We start from the raw sequence: 19,625 nt of genomic DNA on the forward strand, positions 1-19,625 counted from the left end.
CTCCTGAATAAAGGATCGGCACCAACTATTCGTGTTCCTGCTGAACCTCCAGAAGAACTGAAGTGAGTGTAACGTTTTATTAACCTTTAGATTAATGTTTATATTGTTGTGTTTCTATACTGCTGTAATCCCTATCAACCTCCCTCTTATCATTCACATGCAATCCAAAATTACATTTCATAATATGCTCACCTGATGGTTCTTGGTGTTGGAAGGTGGAATAGGATCCGTCCCATCTCAGTTCTGGGTTCGTGTCATAGGGCTCTTTGCTCAGTATAAAATATCTCAATTCATATAAAGATATTTTTAGGAAAAAATCACTCCGAGTCTGATTTTAAGAGGTTTTCGAATCACCAAACATATGGTTTCGTTTTACTCAAAAATTTTCAGAATGATACAAAGACAATAAATTCAAAAATAGAAAAAGAAAAGCGTATATAGTCTTCACCTCGAAAAGTTGCGGCCCCGAGAAACAGGAAACATAATCTTTTATATGACTAAATTGGGGCCGTCTTTAAGCATTAGGGGAGGCAGTCCTAGTTCAGCAATAATTCCTTACAAGGTATGCAAAAAGCAGGAAACACTTCCACTTGTTGAGCACACAAAGTCGTTAATCTTCTAAGACTCTACACACATGAGCTAGGTGCTATTCTACTGGTTATTCTTAACTACAGGTGTGAAAACTACATCCTGCCTCTGGCCTCACAATGGCCTCCTAAAGGCCTCATTATGCTTCTGCGTCAACAACGTAGCTACGTCGTCACTACTACGGCGTCGTGGCCCTTTTATGCTTCTGCGTGAGGTTGTGGTGTTTCACGGTGCATTTCACCGCCAGAACGCTAGGGGGTGTGTGGTTAGCGAATCTCTTTGCTAGTTTGTTTTGGTTCCGTGCGTCACGAGAGAAAGAGAGAGAATGTTGTTGCAGCTGGAGCTAATCGACGTTGAACAACAAGACGACACTTTATCCCCACAGAATCAACACGGATGTCCAGGGCCCGTTCCACCCATAGACAGTAAAAGAAAGGGTCCACCCGAGCTGCCATTCGGAATGACTTGAAGGATTTTTTTCAGTGTCCACATGGAACTGTGCTATGGCAGGATAATGTGTCCCGTGGCAGGCTTGGTTAGTAGGCTACTGTATTATCAATGATGTAAGTTAACCGTAAACATTGTATTGAAAATAAACAACAAACTGTGTTTCAAAACAAACGTTGATTTATTGAAGTTTATTGAGAGCAAAAAAGAAAGAAAGGAATAACAGTTATATTATCAATTAAATAAAAATCAACACAGTTTATTTTAGTTTAATTCTTTATTTACTTTCTTTATAAGTGTATTATAATTATCAGTACGAGGGCGCAAATGTTAAAAACGGCGCTATAGCGGGAAGGGGAAAAGCTTGTCACGTTGTCACGGGTCAACCCAAGCGCAGACAGAAACTTTCTCAAAACACAGTTTATTTATAACCGGAAAACAAAGACCCACGATGGGGCAAACAAACAGAAACTATAAATATAGCTGCGAGCAGCGATGGCGGGCCCAAGCCGGAGGCACCGCAACCCCGGTTCCTTTAGTTACCTAAAGGCACCCGGGTGGCGGTGCCGAAGGCTTTGGCCCTTTCATGATTAAATGTTAAAACGGCTTGCCATACTCTGTCATTTCGACTAGTCACAATTATGTTACAGATATCTTAAATGATAATACAAACTATCCAAAGTGTAACGACTAGACAGAAAGACTTTGTTGATATCTACAATGTTAATTCCGGACAGGCAAACTTAGCTTTTAAATGTTAAAAGGGCTTGCCATACAGGGACGTAGGCTCAGAGAGAGGCTCACCATATTCAGACCAAAATATCTGACTTCCTCTTGGTCCGAGCTAATGACTATGTATTAGAAAGTTGTACGGCTTGAGGAGTACAATGTATATACCGATTTTTGTAACTGTAGATAAAACTAACAACCCCACTTTTAAGTATATATATGGTGCCTTTAGTGTTATTCTGCACGACGTGCAAAAACTTAACCCCCGCTTTTTTAAGTATATATATATATATATATATATATATATATATATATATATATATATATATAAAGAGGGTTATTCTGCACGACGTGCAAAAACTTAACCTCCGCATTGACTGTCGAAGAGAAGTGTGCAGAAGAGCTTGCATCAGTGAGGGCTTTGCAAAATATATATACATACAAACACACACACACACACATATATAAATGAGGTTAGTGTTTTACAATATTAAGGAAAGCAAATGTATTGAAATATAGCACATTAATTTTAAATTCATTCAGCTTCAATTACCAATTTGTAGTTTACCAATTTATCTTACTTTTATTTAAAGCAAACTATACATTTAAAAGATTAGGGTTATATGCATATTTTGTCATTTAAAAAAATACAAAATTGTTATGCAAAAAGATAAGGACTTGCAGAAAAAATCTACAGTCAGCCACACACACACACACATAAACGCAGACACCAGCAACCCCCCCACCCCCTCCCTCTTCCCCATACAGACACTGATAGAGACAAGATACACATCCAAACTGCAATATCTGACTTTCTTTTGGTCTGAGCTTCTTACTGTTAATTAGAGAGTTGATCGGCTTGACAAGAACAATATACGTGGCATGTTTTGTAACTGTAGGTAAAACGAGCAAAGTTAACACATTTTATGTGTCCTTTTTTAGTCATAAAATTATTTTCCTCGCCACGGCCAAACCGTTCGAGATATCAAAAATCCGTCCGGAATTGAGCATCCTCAATGTCTTGACTTCATGCACACCGAGTATGGTGGTGATTGGTAAACACATGCGTTGTAATTTGATGTATTTCTCCTAGGAGATTTATTCAAACAACACATAATTCCCAACTTCCATTTGAACTGTCTTAAAACTTAGAGCAGAGATGGGTGCAGGTCACGCAAGTCTCAAGTAAGTCTCAAGTCTTAACCGTCAAGTCTCAAGTAAGTCCCAAGTATTTTTTTGGGGGGGGGGCAAGTCAAGTCAAGTCACAGGCTATGTCAAGTCAAGTCAAGTCTTGTAGTAGGTTAAGTCAAGTGCAAGTCAAGTCACCTTATTATTTTAATTTTACATGCAGAATCTGATCTTAATAAAATGAAAAGACAAGATAAGTATTTGCCAGTAAATTACAATAATTTGCATTGTAAATACTCATGTTCAGTAAAATACACCATGGAATCAAACAAAATTGTAACTTCATAAAATTATTTATTTTTCACTTCTGCCAACAGTGTGTTTGAAATGTTTTAAATTTTCAACATTGAGTCCATAAAACAAATAACAGCTTAACATCCTACAGACTCTCTGAACACCTTCCTCTCTCTCAAACACAGTTTACAAACAATATTAAACTTTGTTACATTTCTCCTCTCTCTCTCTCTCTCTCTCTCTCTCTCTCTCTCTCACACACACACACACACACACAGTGGCGGTTCTAGACCATTTCAACTGGGGGGGCCAAGCTGGGGCCAGTTGTACTGTTAGAGGGGCCAGTTACATTTAGACCTTATCATTTTCTGCACTGCACTGAATGCATAAATAAGCAAAATACCATGTTTATAATTATCCAACAATTTGCATTTGCATTATATTTTTACATTTGCATTACATATGTCAGTCTGTATTTAAATTTCCATTTTATTTTTTTACATTGAATATACAGTATGTATATATATATATATATATATATATATATATATATATATATATATATATATATATAATTTTTACAAATTAATCTACGATTTTTGTGGGTTTTTTTTTTTTTTTTTTTGCAAAAAGATCAGCAAATTATCCTCTAAACTGGCCTTTTTAGGGGTCTTTCCTCTCAGGGTGAATGAGCTTTTTTATAATTGTTTTTTTCCTGACATCTTTGAAAGACAGAAGCAATAATTAATGCATCCTTGGCCAGGATATAATTATAAAATATGACATGATTTTAAAAGTGACCTATAATATCGACTATGCAATACACTTTAATTTATCTAGTGCTAATAAAATTATTAAGCCTATTTGGAGAGAGAGATGTTTATAATGTGACAATATGTCAGTCATCGTGATTCGTGTAATAAGATGACTAGGCCTAGACTACTTGTTCTGAGCAGGTGTTGTCAGTGAACAGGCTGTAAAACTGTTGTCTAAGTTACAGACTGATACTAATTAAATGGGAAACGAATCGATTACCTAACGTAACCTCGTTTCTCTCTAGATGAGGGAACGAGCATTGCGTAAGCTAGCTTACGCTACGGGAAAGATTCATCTTACATCAGTCAAGTTGTCATAGTTTTTGTCAAACAAGTTGTGAATTTGTTGTAACATTAAAACAGGAGATCATGACTTACTCCGTGCTCCAAGTGATGTTCGGAGCTCCAGTGATTAGTTTCATCTGTGGGACGGGTGAAGAAACTTTCGGAAGATGTTGTAACAGAATCATATGAACAATTCCAGGATATGCTTTTTTTCATTGGTTGTTGCGTTAAATTTTACCCAGATACAATAGTGCCCTTTTCTGATTGGCTATTAAGTAGCACTTCTCTTTTTTTGATTGGCTGATGCGTAGCAGGGTCGACTGCTGAACTCCAGGCGAGACGCGCTTGATTCTCACGTGAGAGCGGCGCGGCCAGAGAAATTGCGTATATTAAATATATTATTAATAGTTTTTCCGCATGAGAAATACAATGTGTGACGGGAGTGTGAGACAAAAGACTGAAACGAGTGACTGTCATGCTCAATGCGTGACACACTATAAAAAAAATATTTCACACTGACTCCACATTTAGGGGGGCCACAAGGGGGTCCAAGCTTGTTGTCGCAGGGGCACTGGCCCCCCCAGGCCCCCGCCTAGAACCGCCACTGCTCACACACACACACACTTTCTCTCTCTCTCAAGAAGCAAAAACATGACTGCTAAAGGTTGTATCAGCGATGGCGGGGTAACATCACTTAACATCACGAGTGATATTCCCTTAGGCCACGCCCCCTTGTCTCCCCAAAGTATTATAAGCAATCATGCGCATCCCGTGTGCAGAATGATGCACTTGAAGCAACACCAAGTCACAGCACGCAACGCTTCACATTGAAAAGAACATAGCGAAGGGATGGTATCTATAATCTATGCTTAGTAGGGCTGCACGCTTTGGGAAAATGTCATATTGCCATTATTGAGCCAATATTGCAATTGCGATTTGCGACTCCGATATAATAAAATGGTTTCATGAGTCCAACTTGCTTGGTTCTAAAGTAAAATGCACACACAGATTAATGTTTATTTCTCAACTCAAACTAAAAACAACAACAACAACAATAAATGATTGATAACACCTATAATGATCAATAAACCATCAACCAAACCAACATTACAGTGATTCCATCAATTGAAAGCCATCAACTTTTTAAAAAATTATTAGGCTTAAAAAAAATATATAACAGCTTTTAAATTAAGTGAACTTCAAACAATCCCCACATAAACCCATAATAAAAAACATATTTACCTGTGCCCTTCCTGTCTTAACAGGTACAGAAATTGAATAAAGTTATCAAACAGTCTGCGCTGCCTGAATCATAAATTATATATATAATAATCCTTATTAAAGCTACAAAAGTTCTTTACTCAAGATCAGTGAGTAATTTTCTAATTTCCCTTTGTTCTTTTAACTTTACTGAAAGAACGCTTTATTCGCTGCTGGCCCTTTAAGAGCACCCGTTGCCGAGACGCGGATCTCACACGCGCCTCATAGCACAACTCACAACTCTCACATTTTGGCATAATTGTGTGTGCTATTGTTCGTTCAAGCTCGAAAGAGAACTGTTTATTCTGGGCTGGCACACGGTCAGTGCATGCGCATTATGCGAGTATCATCTATTCTAATCTAGGGCACTCACAGCTTTTCACTTCTTGTCGTGCAAAATGCGAAAAGGCATTTGAACCAATAAGAGGGGGATCTTGTAACACTAGTCAAAGGATGACAAAAAAGAAGAGATGCTGCGCTAATAGCCCTACTTTGTTTATTTCATTTAAAATCGCGGCATTTTGCGTTATATAATTGTATAGGTTTGAGATCGCTATTACGACTGCGATATAATTAATCGTGCAGCACTAATGCTTAGTGTATTCTAAAGGGCAATAAACTCCACTCCAGCAAGATAGTCATTTTATGCAAATCATAGACCTTTATGCCTTATCTACAAATAAAGTATAATATTGGGAACATTGATCTTGAAGAGAGTGTCGTCGTGTTACTGTCGCAACCGAACGCGACGCGCTAATGCTGATGCATGGAGAATGACTGAGGCGAGATGACTTTCCGTTAACTTTAACTTAGAGACTAAAATATTAATTTTACCACACATTAAGCTATTGAATGACTTTAGAAGTCTTGGAATATAGTGTGAAAACTTGATTGTGCTTTACAGTTTTTTATGCCTTTAGTGGGGCTTAACAAAATAACACAATATGCAGAATGTCGGACGTCACTTATAGGCTAAACTGTTTTTATAGATAAAACTATTTACATTCGGCAGTCATGAAAACAAATCTCAGATAACAGTTGACTAGGTAACAATGTGTAATTTTGCGCCGGAGTTCTCCTTTAACTTACATTAGCTAGCTAACTACGAACGAGCTAACCAGATAACATTAACAAATTGACAAGCACTTACTGGGCAGAATATGGCTCTTCAAATGACGGACGAAATTGGAGGTTGTCATCTGACTGTCCGCGATCTTAACGTTGCATGTCTTGCAAAGCGCTGTTCTTTTGCCATCTTGTTGTAAGAAATTCTTGAATCCAAAAGCGACGACGACCCTCGTTATCCCTCCGGCTGACATGTTGATGTGATCTGATGTAAGTGGGCGTGGTGTGCGCGTAAGGTATGAGAAGGCATGAATGATGATCTCTGATCCAGTCATGACAGCGCTATTCTCAGCCTGCGCTCCAGCTGGATCAACTTTATTTTTTTTTACATAATTTATATATTTTATATTCAAACTGAAAACATGATGTGATTAACACTCAAGTCATATTATTACATGCAAGTGTGTTTGATTTATGGACCAAATTTTCAGATCAAGTTTATGGACCAAGTTAATTTAATTAATAAACTAATTATATAAAACTATTAATGCACTACAATTAAACTGGTTATATGCCTTTACTTATAAAAAAATAAAAAACTTATTTAAAAAAATACCAGGCTTAAGGCATTTATTTTTTATGCAGGCCATACACACAGGAGTGAAATGGTTAATACCCCTCCCCCTACAAACACACACACATACACAGACAGGCAAAGACAGCAGGCTCAGATTGAGCAAGACCACATTCAAACAAACATATCTGACTTTCTGTGGGTCCTAGCTAATGAGTGTCAATTAGAAAGTTGTCCGGCTCGAGGAGTACAATATACATACCGATTTTTGTAACTGTAGATAAAACTAACAACCCCACTTTTGTCAAAAGGTGGCGCTACTGAGCCCTCACCACGCCCGTTTCTGAAACTTTGCACGTGTCTACTGGCTAATAAATGTGATGTGTCTGTCGAGTTTCATGCAATTTCAAGCATGCTAAGGGTCTCAAAAGCATCCTAAAAGAATGGTAACGTTTGATGCGTCGCCACGGCAACAGTTTCAAAGATATCAAGAATCCATTCACAGGTCTACATCTGCCGTATGTTTACATTATACAGATGAAGTTTGAAGCAAATCGGGTAAAAATAAAAGGGTGATATCAAAGCATTTTGAAAGTGACACACTTCCTGCTGCCAGTTGGTGGCGCTATAACTTTGACTCACAATAGTCACATCCATGTGATCGTCCTCTTACAGCGAACACACTGCTGAAGTTTCATCAAGATCAGTTAATGTATGCTGAAGTTATAACACACTTCCTGGTTCACGTTTCTCGCCATGATTTCGTTTCCTCGCCACGGCCAAACCGTTCGAGATATCAAAAATCCCCTCGCAAACTTTCATCCTCAATGTCTTGACTTCATGCTGACCGAGTTTTGTCGAATTTGGATCAAAGCTCTAGGAGGAGTATTTAACATTCCATTGCGAGCGTTTTACAAACAAACCTCAATAGCCGACTTCCTGTTGGGCTGGGGTAAAAAGTAAAAGCGCGAGGTATAGATGAAACTATGAGATCAACATGTGCACAGAGTTTCATATTATTACATACAAACGTGTTTGAGTTATGGACCAAGTGTTCGTACCCCGTTCCAGGGGGCGCTGACGAGCCGCCCTGCCACGCCCGGGTACCAGCTTCAGCCCGGCTCTGATGGCCGCGGGTTCTGACCCATGTGCAAAGTTTCAAGAGTTTTCGAGCACGTTAAGGGCCCCAAAAATGCCCAAAAGGTTACAAAATAATAAATATAGCTGCGAGCAGCGATGGCGGGCCCAAGCCGGTGGCACCGCAACCCCGGTTCCTTTAGTTACCTAAATGCACCCGGGTGGCGGTGCCGAAGGCTTTGGCCCTTTTATGATTAAATGTTAAAACGGCTTGCCATACTCTGTCATTTCGACTAGTCACAATTATGTTACAGATATCTTAAATGATAATACAAACTATGCAAAATGTAATTACGAATAGACAGAAAGACGTTGTTGATATCTACAATGTTAATTCCGGACAGGCAAACTTAGCTTTTAAATGTTAAAATGGCTTGCCATACAGGGACGTAGGCTCAGAGAGAGGCTCACCATATTCAAACCAAAATATCTGACTTCCTCTTGGTCCGAGCTAATGACTATGTATTAGAAAGTTGTCCGGCTTGAGGAGTACAATGTATATAGCGATTTTTGTAACTGTAGATAAAACTAACAACCCCACTTTTGTCAAAAGGTGGCGCTATTTAGTCCTTGCACTATGCCCGTTTCTGAAACTTTGCACATGTCTACTGGCTAATAAATGTGATGTATCTGTTGAGTTTCAAGCAATTTCAATTTCAATTTCAATTTGACTGTTGAAAAGAAGTGCGCCGATTAGATACTCAGGATCGGTATCGGCTCTGACACTGCCATCTTTGACGAGACTGATTCAAATTCTATATTGTGCATATATACTATTCTATGTTAGGCACAAAGGCACAAAAACTTTTTAAAGTACCATAAAGTTTTTGTGTACTGTATTATTAGTGTTCTGAAGCTATTATGTGATATAGAAATTAATATTTAAGTCATTAAATTCAAGAACACAAACTTTTCCCTCTCTGCGCCTGTCAGTCATTCTCCATTCAGCATTCAAACAGCACGTCACATTCGGTTACAGTCAATGATGAAACGATCTTCAAGATGATTGAATGTTAATCCTATTATACTGGATCTTTAAGATAAAGGTCTAAAGGTCTATATTTTCGAATGAAGAAACTTTTTCTTGCTGGACTTTATTGCTGTAACTTAACCGTGTTACTTTCTACCGGGTGTCGGACGCTGTTGGTTAGATCACAACACTAGAGTCAGAGCACTATAATTGTTCTTCACGCACACAGTAACTGAAATTTAAAACCTTTAAAAGAAAAGGCTCAATAAACTATTGCATAGATATATAATGTATAATACACTGTTCATAAATATGTATTTCCTTTGTGCTTTGAACTTTTCAATACGGACTCACTGCGCTGTAACTTCATGTGGCTTCAAGCACATCATTCTCCGCTCGGGATGCACATAAGTGCTTTGTGCTGCACGGTATTGGAGCCGTAATATCATAATGCAGTGACGTAATGACAGATTATTAATTGCCTTTCAATTACATGTTGCTGCGTCATTAAACATCTGTCCTATGCATTTCAAACATTTATAGCAGCCATGGCTATATTTTTTTATGATTTTTGTTATCTTGTTTTTCATGAATGTATTTTTCAAAAATAAGAGCAATGTGTTTTATCTATTATTAATATGGTTTATAATAGCATTTTTGTCATAGATTATGACAAAGTAATCATATGATCCACCAGCGAGGAACCAGCAGAACAGAGTGAACATTCTTTCTGTTTAGTTCAATCCTATTTAATAGGAATTTATTTAAAATGCTCGCTCTACTCCACACCATTAATGTCTTGTGCGGACATCCGTATTTCGACTTTCGGTTTTAAGTAAGCGATTTAAAAGCTCCCAAGTCCCAGCGGAGTCACACGTTGATTAACCGGTGGGAATATACACAATAGGCCTACCTGATATTGAACACAAGAGGGCAGTATAGCACTACGTATGACTCAGATTATTATTTTTTTATGAATTTTACAACAATTCTGGCTGTTTTTGAACGTAAACATAATTCTTAAATGAAAAAAAGGAAAAATTGGGGAAGTTATAATATTTGTATAATTTAATTTAGAAACAAATGATGTATAATTACATTTTTAGAAGATATGAGGCTTTTAGTGTTTACTTTTTTGACATTACTTTAATCTTTTGCCATAGTTGCACATGTCTACTGGCTAATAAATGTGATGTATCTGTTGAGTTTCAAGCAATTTCAAGCATTCTAAGGGTCTCAAAAGCATCCTAAAAGAATGGTAAAGTTTGATGCATCGCCACGGCAACAGTTTTAAAGATATCAAGAATCCATTCACAGGTCTACATCTGCCGTATGTTTACATTATACAGATGAAGTTTGAAGCAAATCGGGTAAAAATAAAAGGGTGATATCAAAGCATTTTGAAAGTGACACACTTCCTGCTGCCAGTTGGTGGCGCTATAACTTTGACTCACAATAGTCACATCCATGTGATCGTTCTCTTACAGCGAACACACTGCTGAAGTTTCATCAAGATCAGTTAATGTATGCTGAAGTTATAACACACTTCCTGTTTCACGTTTCTCGCCATAATTTCGTTTCCTCGCCACGGCCAAACCGTTCGAGATATCAAAAATCCCCTCGCAAACTTTCATCCTCAATGCCTTGACTTCATGCTGACCGAGTTTTGTGCCGTGTGTTTGAATTTCCTAGGAGGAGTATTGCACATTCCATTGCGAGCGTTTTACAAACAAACCTCAATAGCCGACTTCCTGTTGGGCTGGGGTAAAAAGTAAGAGTGTGAGGTATAGATGAAACGATGAGATCAACATGTGTACCGAGTTTCATATTATTACATTCAAGCGTGTTTGATTTATGGACCAAGTGTTCGGACCCCGTTCCAGGGGGCGCTGTCTAGCCCCCCTGCCACACCCAGGTACCATCTTCAGCCCGGCTCTGATGGCTGTGGGATCTGACCCGTGTGCAAAGTTTCAAGAGTTTTCAAACCCGTTAAGGGCCCCAAAAGCCGCTAAGAGTCTCAAAATCATCAAAAAAAAGAATTTTAAAGTTTGATGCGTTGCCACGGCAACAGTATCAAAGACATCAAGAATCCATTCACAGGTCTTCATCTGCTATGTATTTACATTATACAGATTAAGTTTGAAGCAAATCGGGTAAAAATAAGAGGGTGATTTCAAAGCATTTTGAAAGTGACACACTTCCTGCTGCCAGTTGGTGGCGCTATAACTTTGACTCACAATATTCACATCCATGTGATCGTCCTCTTACAGCAAACAAACTGCTGAAGTTTCATCAAGATCAGTTAATGTATGCTGAAGTTCTGACACACTTCCTGTTTCACGATTCTCGCCATAATTTCGTTTCCTCGCCACGGCCAAACCGTTTGAGATATCAAAAATCCCCTCGCAAACTTTCATCCTCAATGCCTTGACTTCATGCTGACCGAGTTTCGTGCCGTGTGTTTGAATTCTCTAGGAGGAGTACTTCAAATTCCATTGCGAGTGTTTTATGAACAACCCTAAATAACCGACTTCCTGTTGGGCTGGGGTAAAAAGTAATAGTTTGAGGTATATATGAACGATGAGATCAACATGTGCACCGAGTTTCATATTATTACATGCAAGCGTGTTTGATTTATGGACCAAGTTTTCGGACCCCGTTCCAGGGGGCGCTGTCTAGCCCCCCTGCCACGCCCGGGTACCATCTTCAGCCCAGCCCTAATGGCCGCGGATTCTGACCCGTGTGCAAAGTTTCAAGAGTTTTTGAGCATGTTAAGGGCCCCAAAAGTGCCCAAATAGTCGTATAAATAATAATAATAAATATAGCTGCGAGCAGCGATGGCGGGCCCAAGCCGGAGGCACCGCAACCCCGGTTCCTTTAGTTACCTAAAGGCACCCGGGTGGCGGTGCCGAAGGCTTTGGCCCTTTCATGATTAAATGTTAAAGCGGCTTGCCATACTCTGTCATTTCGACTAGTCACAATTATGTTACAGATATCTTAAATGATAATACAAACTATCCAAAGTGTAACGACTAGACAGAAAGATGTTGTTGATATCTACAATGTTAATTCCGGACAGGCAAACTTAGCTTTTAAATGTTAAAAGGGCTTGCCATACAGGGACGTAGGCTCAGAGAGAGGCTCACCATATTCAGACCAAAATATCTGACTTCCTCTTGGTCCGAGCTAATGACTATGTATTAGAAAGTTGTACGGCTTGAGGAGTACAATGTATATACCGATTTTTGTAACTGTAGATAAAACTAACAACCAATGTAGTAGCACTTCTCTTTTTTTGATTGGCTGATGCGTAGCAGGGTCGACTGCTGAACTCCAGGCGAGACGCGCTTGATTCTCACGTGAGAGCGGCGCGGCCAGAGAAATTGCGTATATTAAATATATTATTAATAGTTTTTCCGCATGAGAAATACAATGTGTGACGGGAGTGTGAGACAAAAGACTGAAACGAGTGACTGTCATGCTCAATGCGTGACACACTATAAAAAAATATTTCACACTGACTCCACATTTAGGGGGCCACAAGGGGGTCCAAGCTTGTTGTCGCAGGGGCACTGGCCCCCCCAGGCCCCCGCCTAGAACCGCCATTGCTCACACACACACACACACACTTTCTCTCTCTCTCAAGAAGCAAAAACATGACTGCTAAAGGTTGTATCAGCGATGGCGGGGTAACATCACTTAACATCACGAGTGCTATTCCCTTAGGCCACGCCCCCTTGTCTCCCCAAAGTATTATAAGCAATCATGCGTATCCCGTGTGCAGAATGATGCACTTGAAGCAACACCAAGTCACAGCACGCAACGCTTCACATTGAAAAGAACATAGCGAAGGGATGGTATCTATAATCTATGCTTAGTAGGGCTGCACGATTTGGGAAAATGTCATATTGCCATTATTGAGCCAATATTGCAATTGCGATTTGCGACTCCGATATAATAAAATGGTTTCATGAGTCCAACTTGCTTGGTTCTAAAGTAAAATGCACACACAGATTAATGTTTATTTCTCAACTCAAACTAAAAACAACAACAACAATAAATGATTGATAACACCTATAATGATCAATAAACCATCAACCAAACCAACATTACAGTGATTCCATCAATTGAAAGCCATCAACTTTTTAAAAAATTATTACGCTTAAAAAATATATATAACAGCTTTTAAATTAAGTGAACTTCAAACAATCCCCACATAAACCCATAATAAAAAACATATTTACCTGTGCCCTTCCTGTCTTAACAGGTACAGAAATTGAATAAAGTTATCAAACAGTCTGCGCTGCCTGAATCATAAATTATAATAATCCTTATTAAAGCTACAAAAGTTCTTTACTCAAGATCAGTGAGTAATTTTCTAATTTCCCTTTGTTCTTTTAACTTTACTGAAAGAACGCTTTATTCGCTGCTGGCCCTTTAGAGCACCCGTTGCCGAGACGCGGATCTCACACGCGCCTCATAGCACAACTCTTTTCATCCATAGACTTTTATGTTATGAAGATACTAGACAAAACCACATTTTGGCATAATTGTGTGTGCTATTGTTCGTTCAAGCTCGAAAGAGAACTGTTTATTCTGGGCTGGCACACGGTCAGTGCATGCGCATTATGCGTATCATCTAATCTAGGGCACTCACAGGCAGCTTTTCACTTCTTGTCGTGCAAAATGCGAAAAGGCATTTGAACCAATAAGAGGGGGATCTTGTAACACTAGTCAAAGGATGACAAAAAAGAAGAGATGCTGCGCTAATAGCCCTACTTTGTTTATTTCATATAAAATCGCGGCATTTTGCGTTAGGTTTGAGATCGCTATTACGACTGCGATATAATTAATCGTGCAGCACTAATGCTTAGTGTATTCTAAAGGGCAATAAACTCCACTCCAGCAAGATAGTCATTTTATGCAAATCATAGACCTTTATGCCTTATCTACAAATAAAGTATAATATTGGGAACATTGATCTTGAAGAGAGTGTCGTCGTGTTACTGTCGCAACCGAACGTGACGCGCTAATGCATGGAGAATGACTGAGGCGAGATGACTTTCCGTTAACTTTAACTTAGAGACTAAAATATTAATTTTACCACACATTAAGCTATTGAATGACTTTAGAAGTCTTGGAATATAGTGTGAAAACTTGATTGTGCTTTACAGTTTTTATGCCTTTAGTGGGGCTTAACAAAATAACACAATATGCAGAATGTCGGACGTCACTTATAGGCTAAACTGTTTTTATAGATAAAACTATTTACATTCGGCAGTCATGAAAACAAATCTCAGATAACGGTTGAGGTAACAATGTGTAATTTTGCGCCGGAGAGTTCTCCTTTAACTTACATTAGCTAGCTAACTACGAACGAGCTAACCAGATAACATTAACAAATTGACAAGCACTTACTGGGCACAGTGGGCAGAATGGCTCTTCAAATGACGGACGAAATTGGAGGTTGTCATCTGACTGTCCGCGATCTTAACGTTGCATGTCTTGCAAAGCGCTGTTCTTTTGCCATCTTGTTGTAAGAAATTCTTGAATCCAAAAGCGACGACGACCCTCGTTATCCCTCCGGCTGACATGTTGATGTGATCTGATGTAAGTGGGCGTGGTGTGCGCGTAAGGTATGAGAGGGCATGACTGATGATCTCGTGATCCAGTCATGACAGCGCTATTCTCAGCCTGCGCTCCAGCTGGATCAACTTTATTTTTTTTTTACATAATTTATATATTTTATATTCAAACTGAAAACATGATGTGATTAACACTCAAGTCATATTATTACATGCAAGTGTGTTTGATTTATGGACCAAATTTTCAGATCAAGTTTATGGACCAAGTTAATTTAATTAATAAACTAATTATATAAAACTATTAATGCACTACAATTAAACTGGTTATATGCCTTTACTTATAAAAAATAAAAAACTTATTTAAAAAAATACCAGGCTTAAGGCATTTATTTTTTATGCAGGCCATACACACAGGAGTGAAATGGTTAAGACCCCTCCCCCTACAAACACACACACACACACACACACACACACACAGACAGCCAAAGACAGAGATGTAGGCTCAGATTGAGCAAGACCACATTCAAACAAACATATCTGACTTTCTGTGGGTCCTAGCTAATGAGTGTCAATTAGAAAGTTGTCCGGCTCGAGGAGTACAATATACATACCGATTTTTGTAACTGTAGATAAAACTAACAACCCCACTTTTGTCAAAAGGTGGCGCTACTGAGCCCTCACCACGCCCGTTTCTGAAACTTTGCACGTGTCTACTGGCTAATAAATGTGATGTGTCTGTCGAGTTTCATGCATTTTGAAGCATGCTAAGGGTCTCAAAAGCATCCTAAAAGCATCCTAAAAGAAGGGTAAAGTTTGATGCGTCGCCACAGCAACAGTTTCAAAGATATCAAGAATCCATTCACAGGTCTACATCTGCCGTATGTTTACATTATACATATGAAGTTTGAAGCAAATCGGGTAAAAATAAAAGGGTGATATCAAAGCATTTTGAAAGTGACACACTTCCTGCTGCCAGTTGGTGGCGCTATAACTTTGACTCACAATAGTCACATCCATGTGATCGTCCTCTTACAGCGAACATACTGCTGAAGTTTCATCAAGATCAGTTAATGTATGCTGAAGTTATAACAAACTTCCTGTTTCACGTTTCTCGCTATGATTTCGTTTCCTCGCCACGGCCAAACCGTTCGAGATATCAAAAATCCCCACACAAGCTTTCATCCTCAATGTCTTGACTTCACGCTGACCGAGTATTGTCAAATTTGGATCAAAGCTCTAGGAGGAGTATTTCAAATACCATTGCGAGCGTTTTACAAACCAACCTCAATAGCCGACTTCCTGTTGGGCTGGGGTAAAAAGTAAAAGCGCGAGGTATAGATGAAACGATGAGATCAACATGCGTACCGAGTTTCATATTATTACATGCAAGCGTGTTTGAGTTATGGACCAAGTGTTCGGACCCCATTCCAGGGGGCGCTGACGAGCCCCCCTGCCACGCCCGGGTACCATCTTCAGCCCGGCTCTGATGGCCGCGGGTTCTGACCCGTGTGCAAAGTTTCAAGAGTTTTCGAGCATGTTAAGGGCCCCAAAAATGCCCGAATAGTCGTAAGAAAAATAATAATAATAATAATAGAAAAGAATAATCCTAAGGAAAACAATAGGGCCTTCGCCCTTTCAGGGCTTGGGCCCTAATAATAATCGTTAGGAAAACAATAGGGCCTTCGCCCTTTCAGGGCTTGGGCCCTAATAATAAATAATCCTTAGGAAAACAATAGGGCCTTCGCCCTTTCAGGGCTTGGGCCCTAATAACAGGCTTGACAATATAACTGGAACATTCACAGACAGATCACAGTACTCACAGAACCGACTGTTAACAAGACGAACCAGCACTGAGGAACAAACACTGAAAGCTTACATAGAACACAATCACAAAGGCACAGGTGACACTGATGAACATCAATACTAACGAGGGAACAAGGGGTGTGGTAAGGACACATGATGACTATCACAGGTGACACGGATACAACATTAACAAGGAAACGTGGGTAAAAGACAATGCAAACACATAGCCCAAAACAACCGGCCATGTGTTTGTACACAAAACAAGAGACAAATACATGACAAAGCTACACTCCTGAAATGATGTATAATCTGACCAATCACAGCCCTTGCTGTCTGGGTCGCCTCGACGCGTAGTTACAAATTTTTGGAGGCGCACGTCGAGCTACGGCGGTCGGAGAGGGGTTCGCGTCGACGCACAGAGGTCTGCGGGGGTACGCCGTCGATTTGACGCAGAAGCATAAAACAGGCTTAAGAAGCGTTACTTTATCTATGCTAAAGGTCACAGCTGCAACATCTGCATAGCTCATGCAATTACAGCGCAAAGGAAAGACAATGCAAATTAAAAATAACACTTCAGACAGCAGAGCAGGGCTGCATCTCTATAGATGCAACTCTCTCCTGCATATCTAACATCTCACATTTGGGACACTTAAGTTGACCCGTTAACTTTAAGTTAACTTTTTTTAAAGTCGTTAACTTTAAGTTAACTTTTTTACAACGTGCATCAGTCGTTTATTCAGTTGTTCCATTTTCCGAATTGTTGCTATGATCTTCCCGCTCTGCCAGATCAGGTCGTGCTGCGGGGTCAATGGTCAACTACTTCTTCCTTTTTCCCCTTTTGTTCATATTTATCAATCCTTTTTGTTATATATAAATCATCAAAGGAAGGCAATGTAAGACATTTATTAGACAATTTCACATCTTCAATTACAAGGCTGTACTTTAATATGAATCTTTGCAAATCGCTTGCACGCTTCACAATGAATGCGTCTAATGCCGAGTTCAGACTGCATGATTTTCAAAGTAGTCGGGTCGCTGTTCTTTTCACACTGCATGACTATCTTGGCCAGCATTCAGTCACTGCTGTGTTCACACTGGACGATTGATCGGCGACAGAAGGTTTCACACTGCATGACTTTAGAAAAATCGCCGACAGACTCTGTCTAGCACGCTGCACGCAAACTACATTTCACAACAAACACGCGTGAGATATGAAAAGGAAACAACGCGGGACACCACACGTGCAAGACCGGAGTTCTCACGTGAGACTTTTTTTTTCGACCCGGTTGTGGTACAGCTGGTGAAACAGACACGAGTGCTCCTGCCAAATTTCTACTAATTTTTCTTCCATTTATTGTGTCCAAATAGACCGAGAAGAAGCTTTTTTTTGTTGAAACAATGCCATATCATGTTGATATGTGATCTATAACTCCTCCCCGAACTCCCTGCTGCTCTGTATCTTGCTCTCTCACTGGCTGCCGGTGATCGCCGATGTAGTTTTCAGTCAAAACACTTTTCACACAGCAGGATTTTGAATCGCCGACAGGTCCAGATATTTAGCATGCCAAATATCTCACGGGCGTCGGCGACTCGTCGGTGATTCTCTCAGTTCGCGTCTTTGCTCATTCACACTGCGTGATTGTCACTCGCGTGAACGAGCGCCGATTTGCCTGTGATTTCGGGCATTTGTCGGCGATTTCTCAAAACCTGTCGGCGAGCCAAAATCGTGGCTAAAATCATGCAGTCTGAACTCGGCATAAGGTTTACACTCAGGGTACATTACCGCATGTTTTCTATGTACGACGTTCTCAAAATAATTCATAATCCCACGTTTATAATGAACAATGCGTTATGGTTCTTGTGTTACAAACAGTGTACGCACAGAAAAGAGGGGCGGGTGAGCAGATCTCATTATCATTTAAAGGCAAATGCTCTGTAACAGAGTGCTGAAAAAAGAGCTGCTTTTGACTAGGTAAAATAACTGTTTTCTTACAATACTAATGAGAATTTTTAATTAAAGTATATTACAAACTTTTAATTTAGACCCTAAAGAATCATATTCGCTTGTAAAAAAAAATTACAGTTCTGCAGTTCAGGCACTGCTCAGAGTAGCATGAGCCAGGATGGATTTAAAGGAAAAATAAAGATTTTTTTCTTTTTTTTCCCCTCACTGTTACTGATTTATCATACAGCTCACATCATTATGGGTAGAATCTCACTACAGTCTATTGTGATTCATCAACACAGTTTCACTGATGTTCCACAATAATGAACCCAAAACCCAGGATAGAGCGGCTGAGTGAATGTGGTCTGGACTGTGTATATGTGGCTCGTTGTGTCTCTGTCAACGCTGTAGTACGACAGAGTTCCTGCACTGTGATCCACATACACTCCTATTCTACGACTTTTAATTAAAGGCAGAGAAATCTCGATGTTATTGTGTAAGAATGAGTTACTGGAGGGACAGCAGAACAAAGTCCAGGACTGATCATTACGTCCAAACACACTCTTTTTATTCCGTTCCTTCCTGGGGATGCTCTTATATGACACTGAAATAAACACTTGACCCTCATGCTCATGCCCACTCCACTCAATCTCCCAGTAACAGCGTCCACACACACTCTCTCTACACAACACCTCAGGATACCCATCAAATCTGTCTGGATGATCAGGATACGGCTGGAGTGTGCCAGCGACAGTAACCACTCTGTTCCTCTCAGACAGAATGAGTTGTTTATGTGCTGTGTTCAGATCCAGTGTGAGCGGATGGGAATCTGATGGAGAGAAAACATATCAGATTTAGAAATTATAAATCTGTCTTATCTTTTAACGTACACTGTGAAAAGATTTTTGCTGTTTGTTAAATGTACTTAATTAAAATGAATAAAAACACACAATCGCTGAACATTCTTGTATTGTACTGTGTAAAATTCACTTGTGTGAAA

The 19,625-nt window shown here is 39.6% G+C and overlaps 2 protein-coding genes across 12 annotated transcripts in view; both read right to left on the reverse strand.

Moving 5' to 3' along the window:
* pacsin2 (protein kinase C and casein kinase substrate in neurons 2) overlaps positions 1-19,625 on the reverse strand; it is a 401,742-nt gene that overhangs the window by 183,821 nt on the left and 198,296 nt on the right. The gene's annotated exons all lie outside the window — the stretch shown is intronic.
* LOC120475106 (protein NLRC3) overlaps positions 18,919-19,625 on the reverse strand; it is a 58,919-nt gene continuing 58,212 nt past the window's right edge. For all 11 annotated transcript variants that reach the window (XM_089126854.1, XM_089126853.1, XM_089126852.1 and 8 more), the window contains one exon: positions 18,919-19,454. In XM_089126854.1, the coding sequence (XP_088982980.1) occupies positions 18,919-19,454 (536 nt within the window). The remainder of the gene's footprint in view (positions 19,455-19,625) is intronic.

This window comes from Pimephales promelas, chromosome 24, assembly GCF_988280905.1.
Source record: "Pimephales promelas chromosome 24, fPimPro1.hap1.1, whole genome shotgun sequence".
Lineage (NCBI taxonomy): Eukaryota > Metazoa > Chordata > Actinopteri > Cypriniformes > Leuciscidae > Pimephales > Pimephales promelas.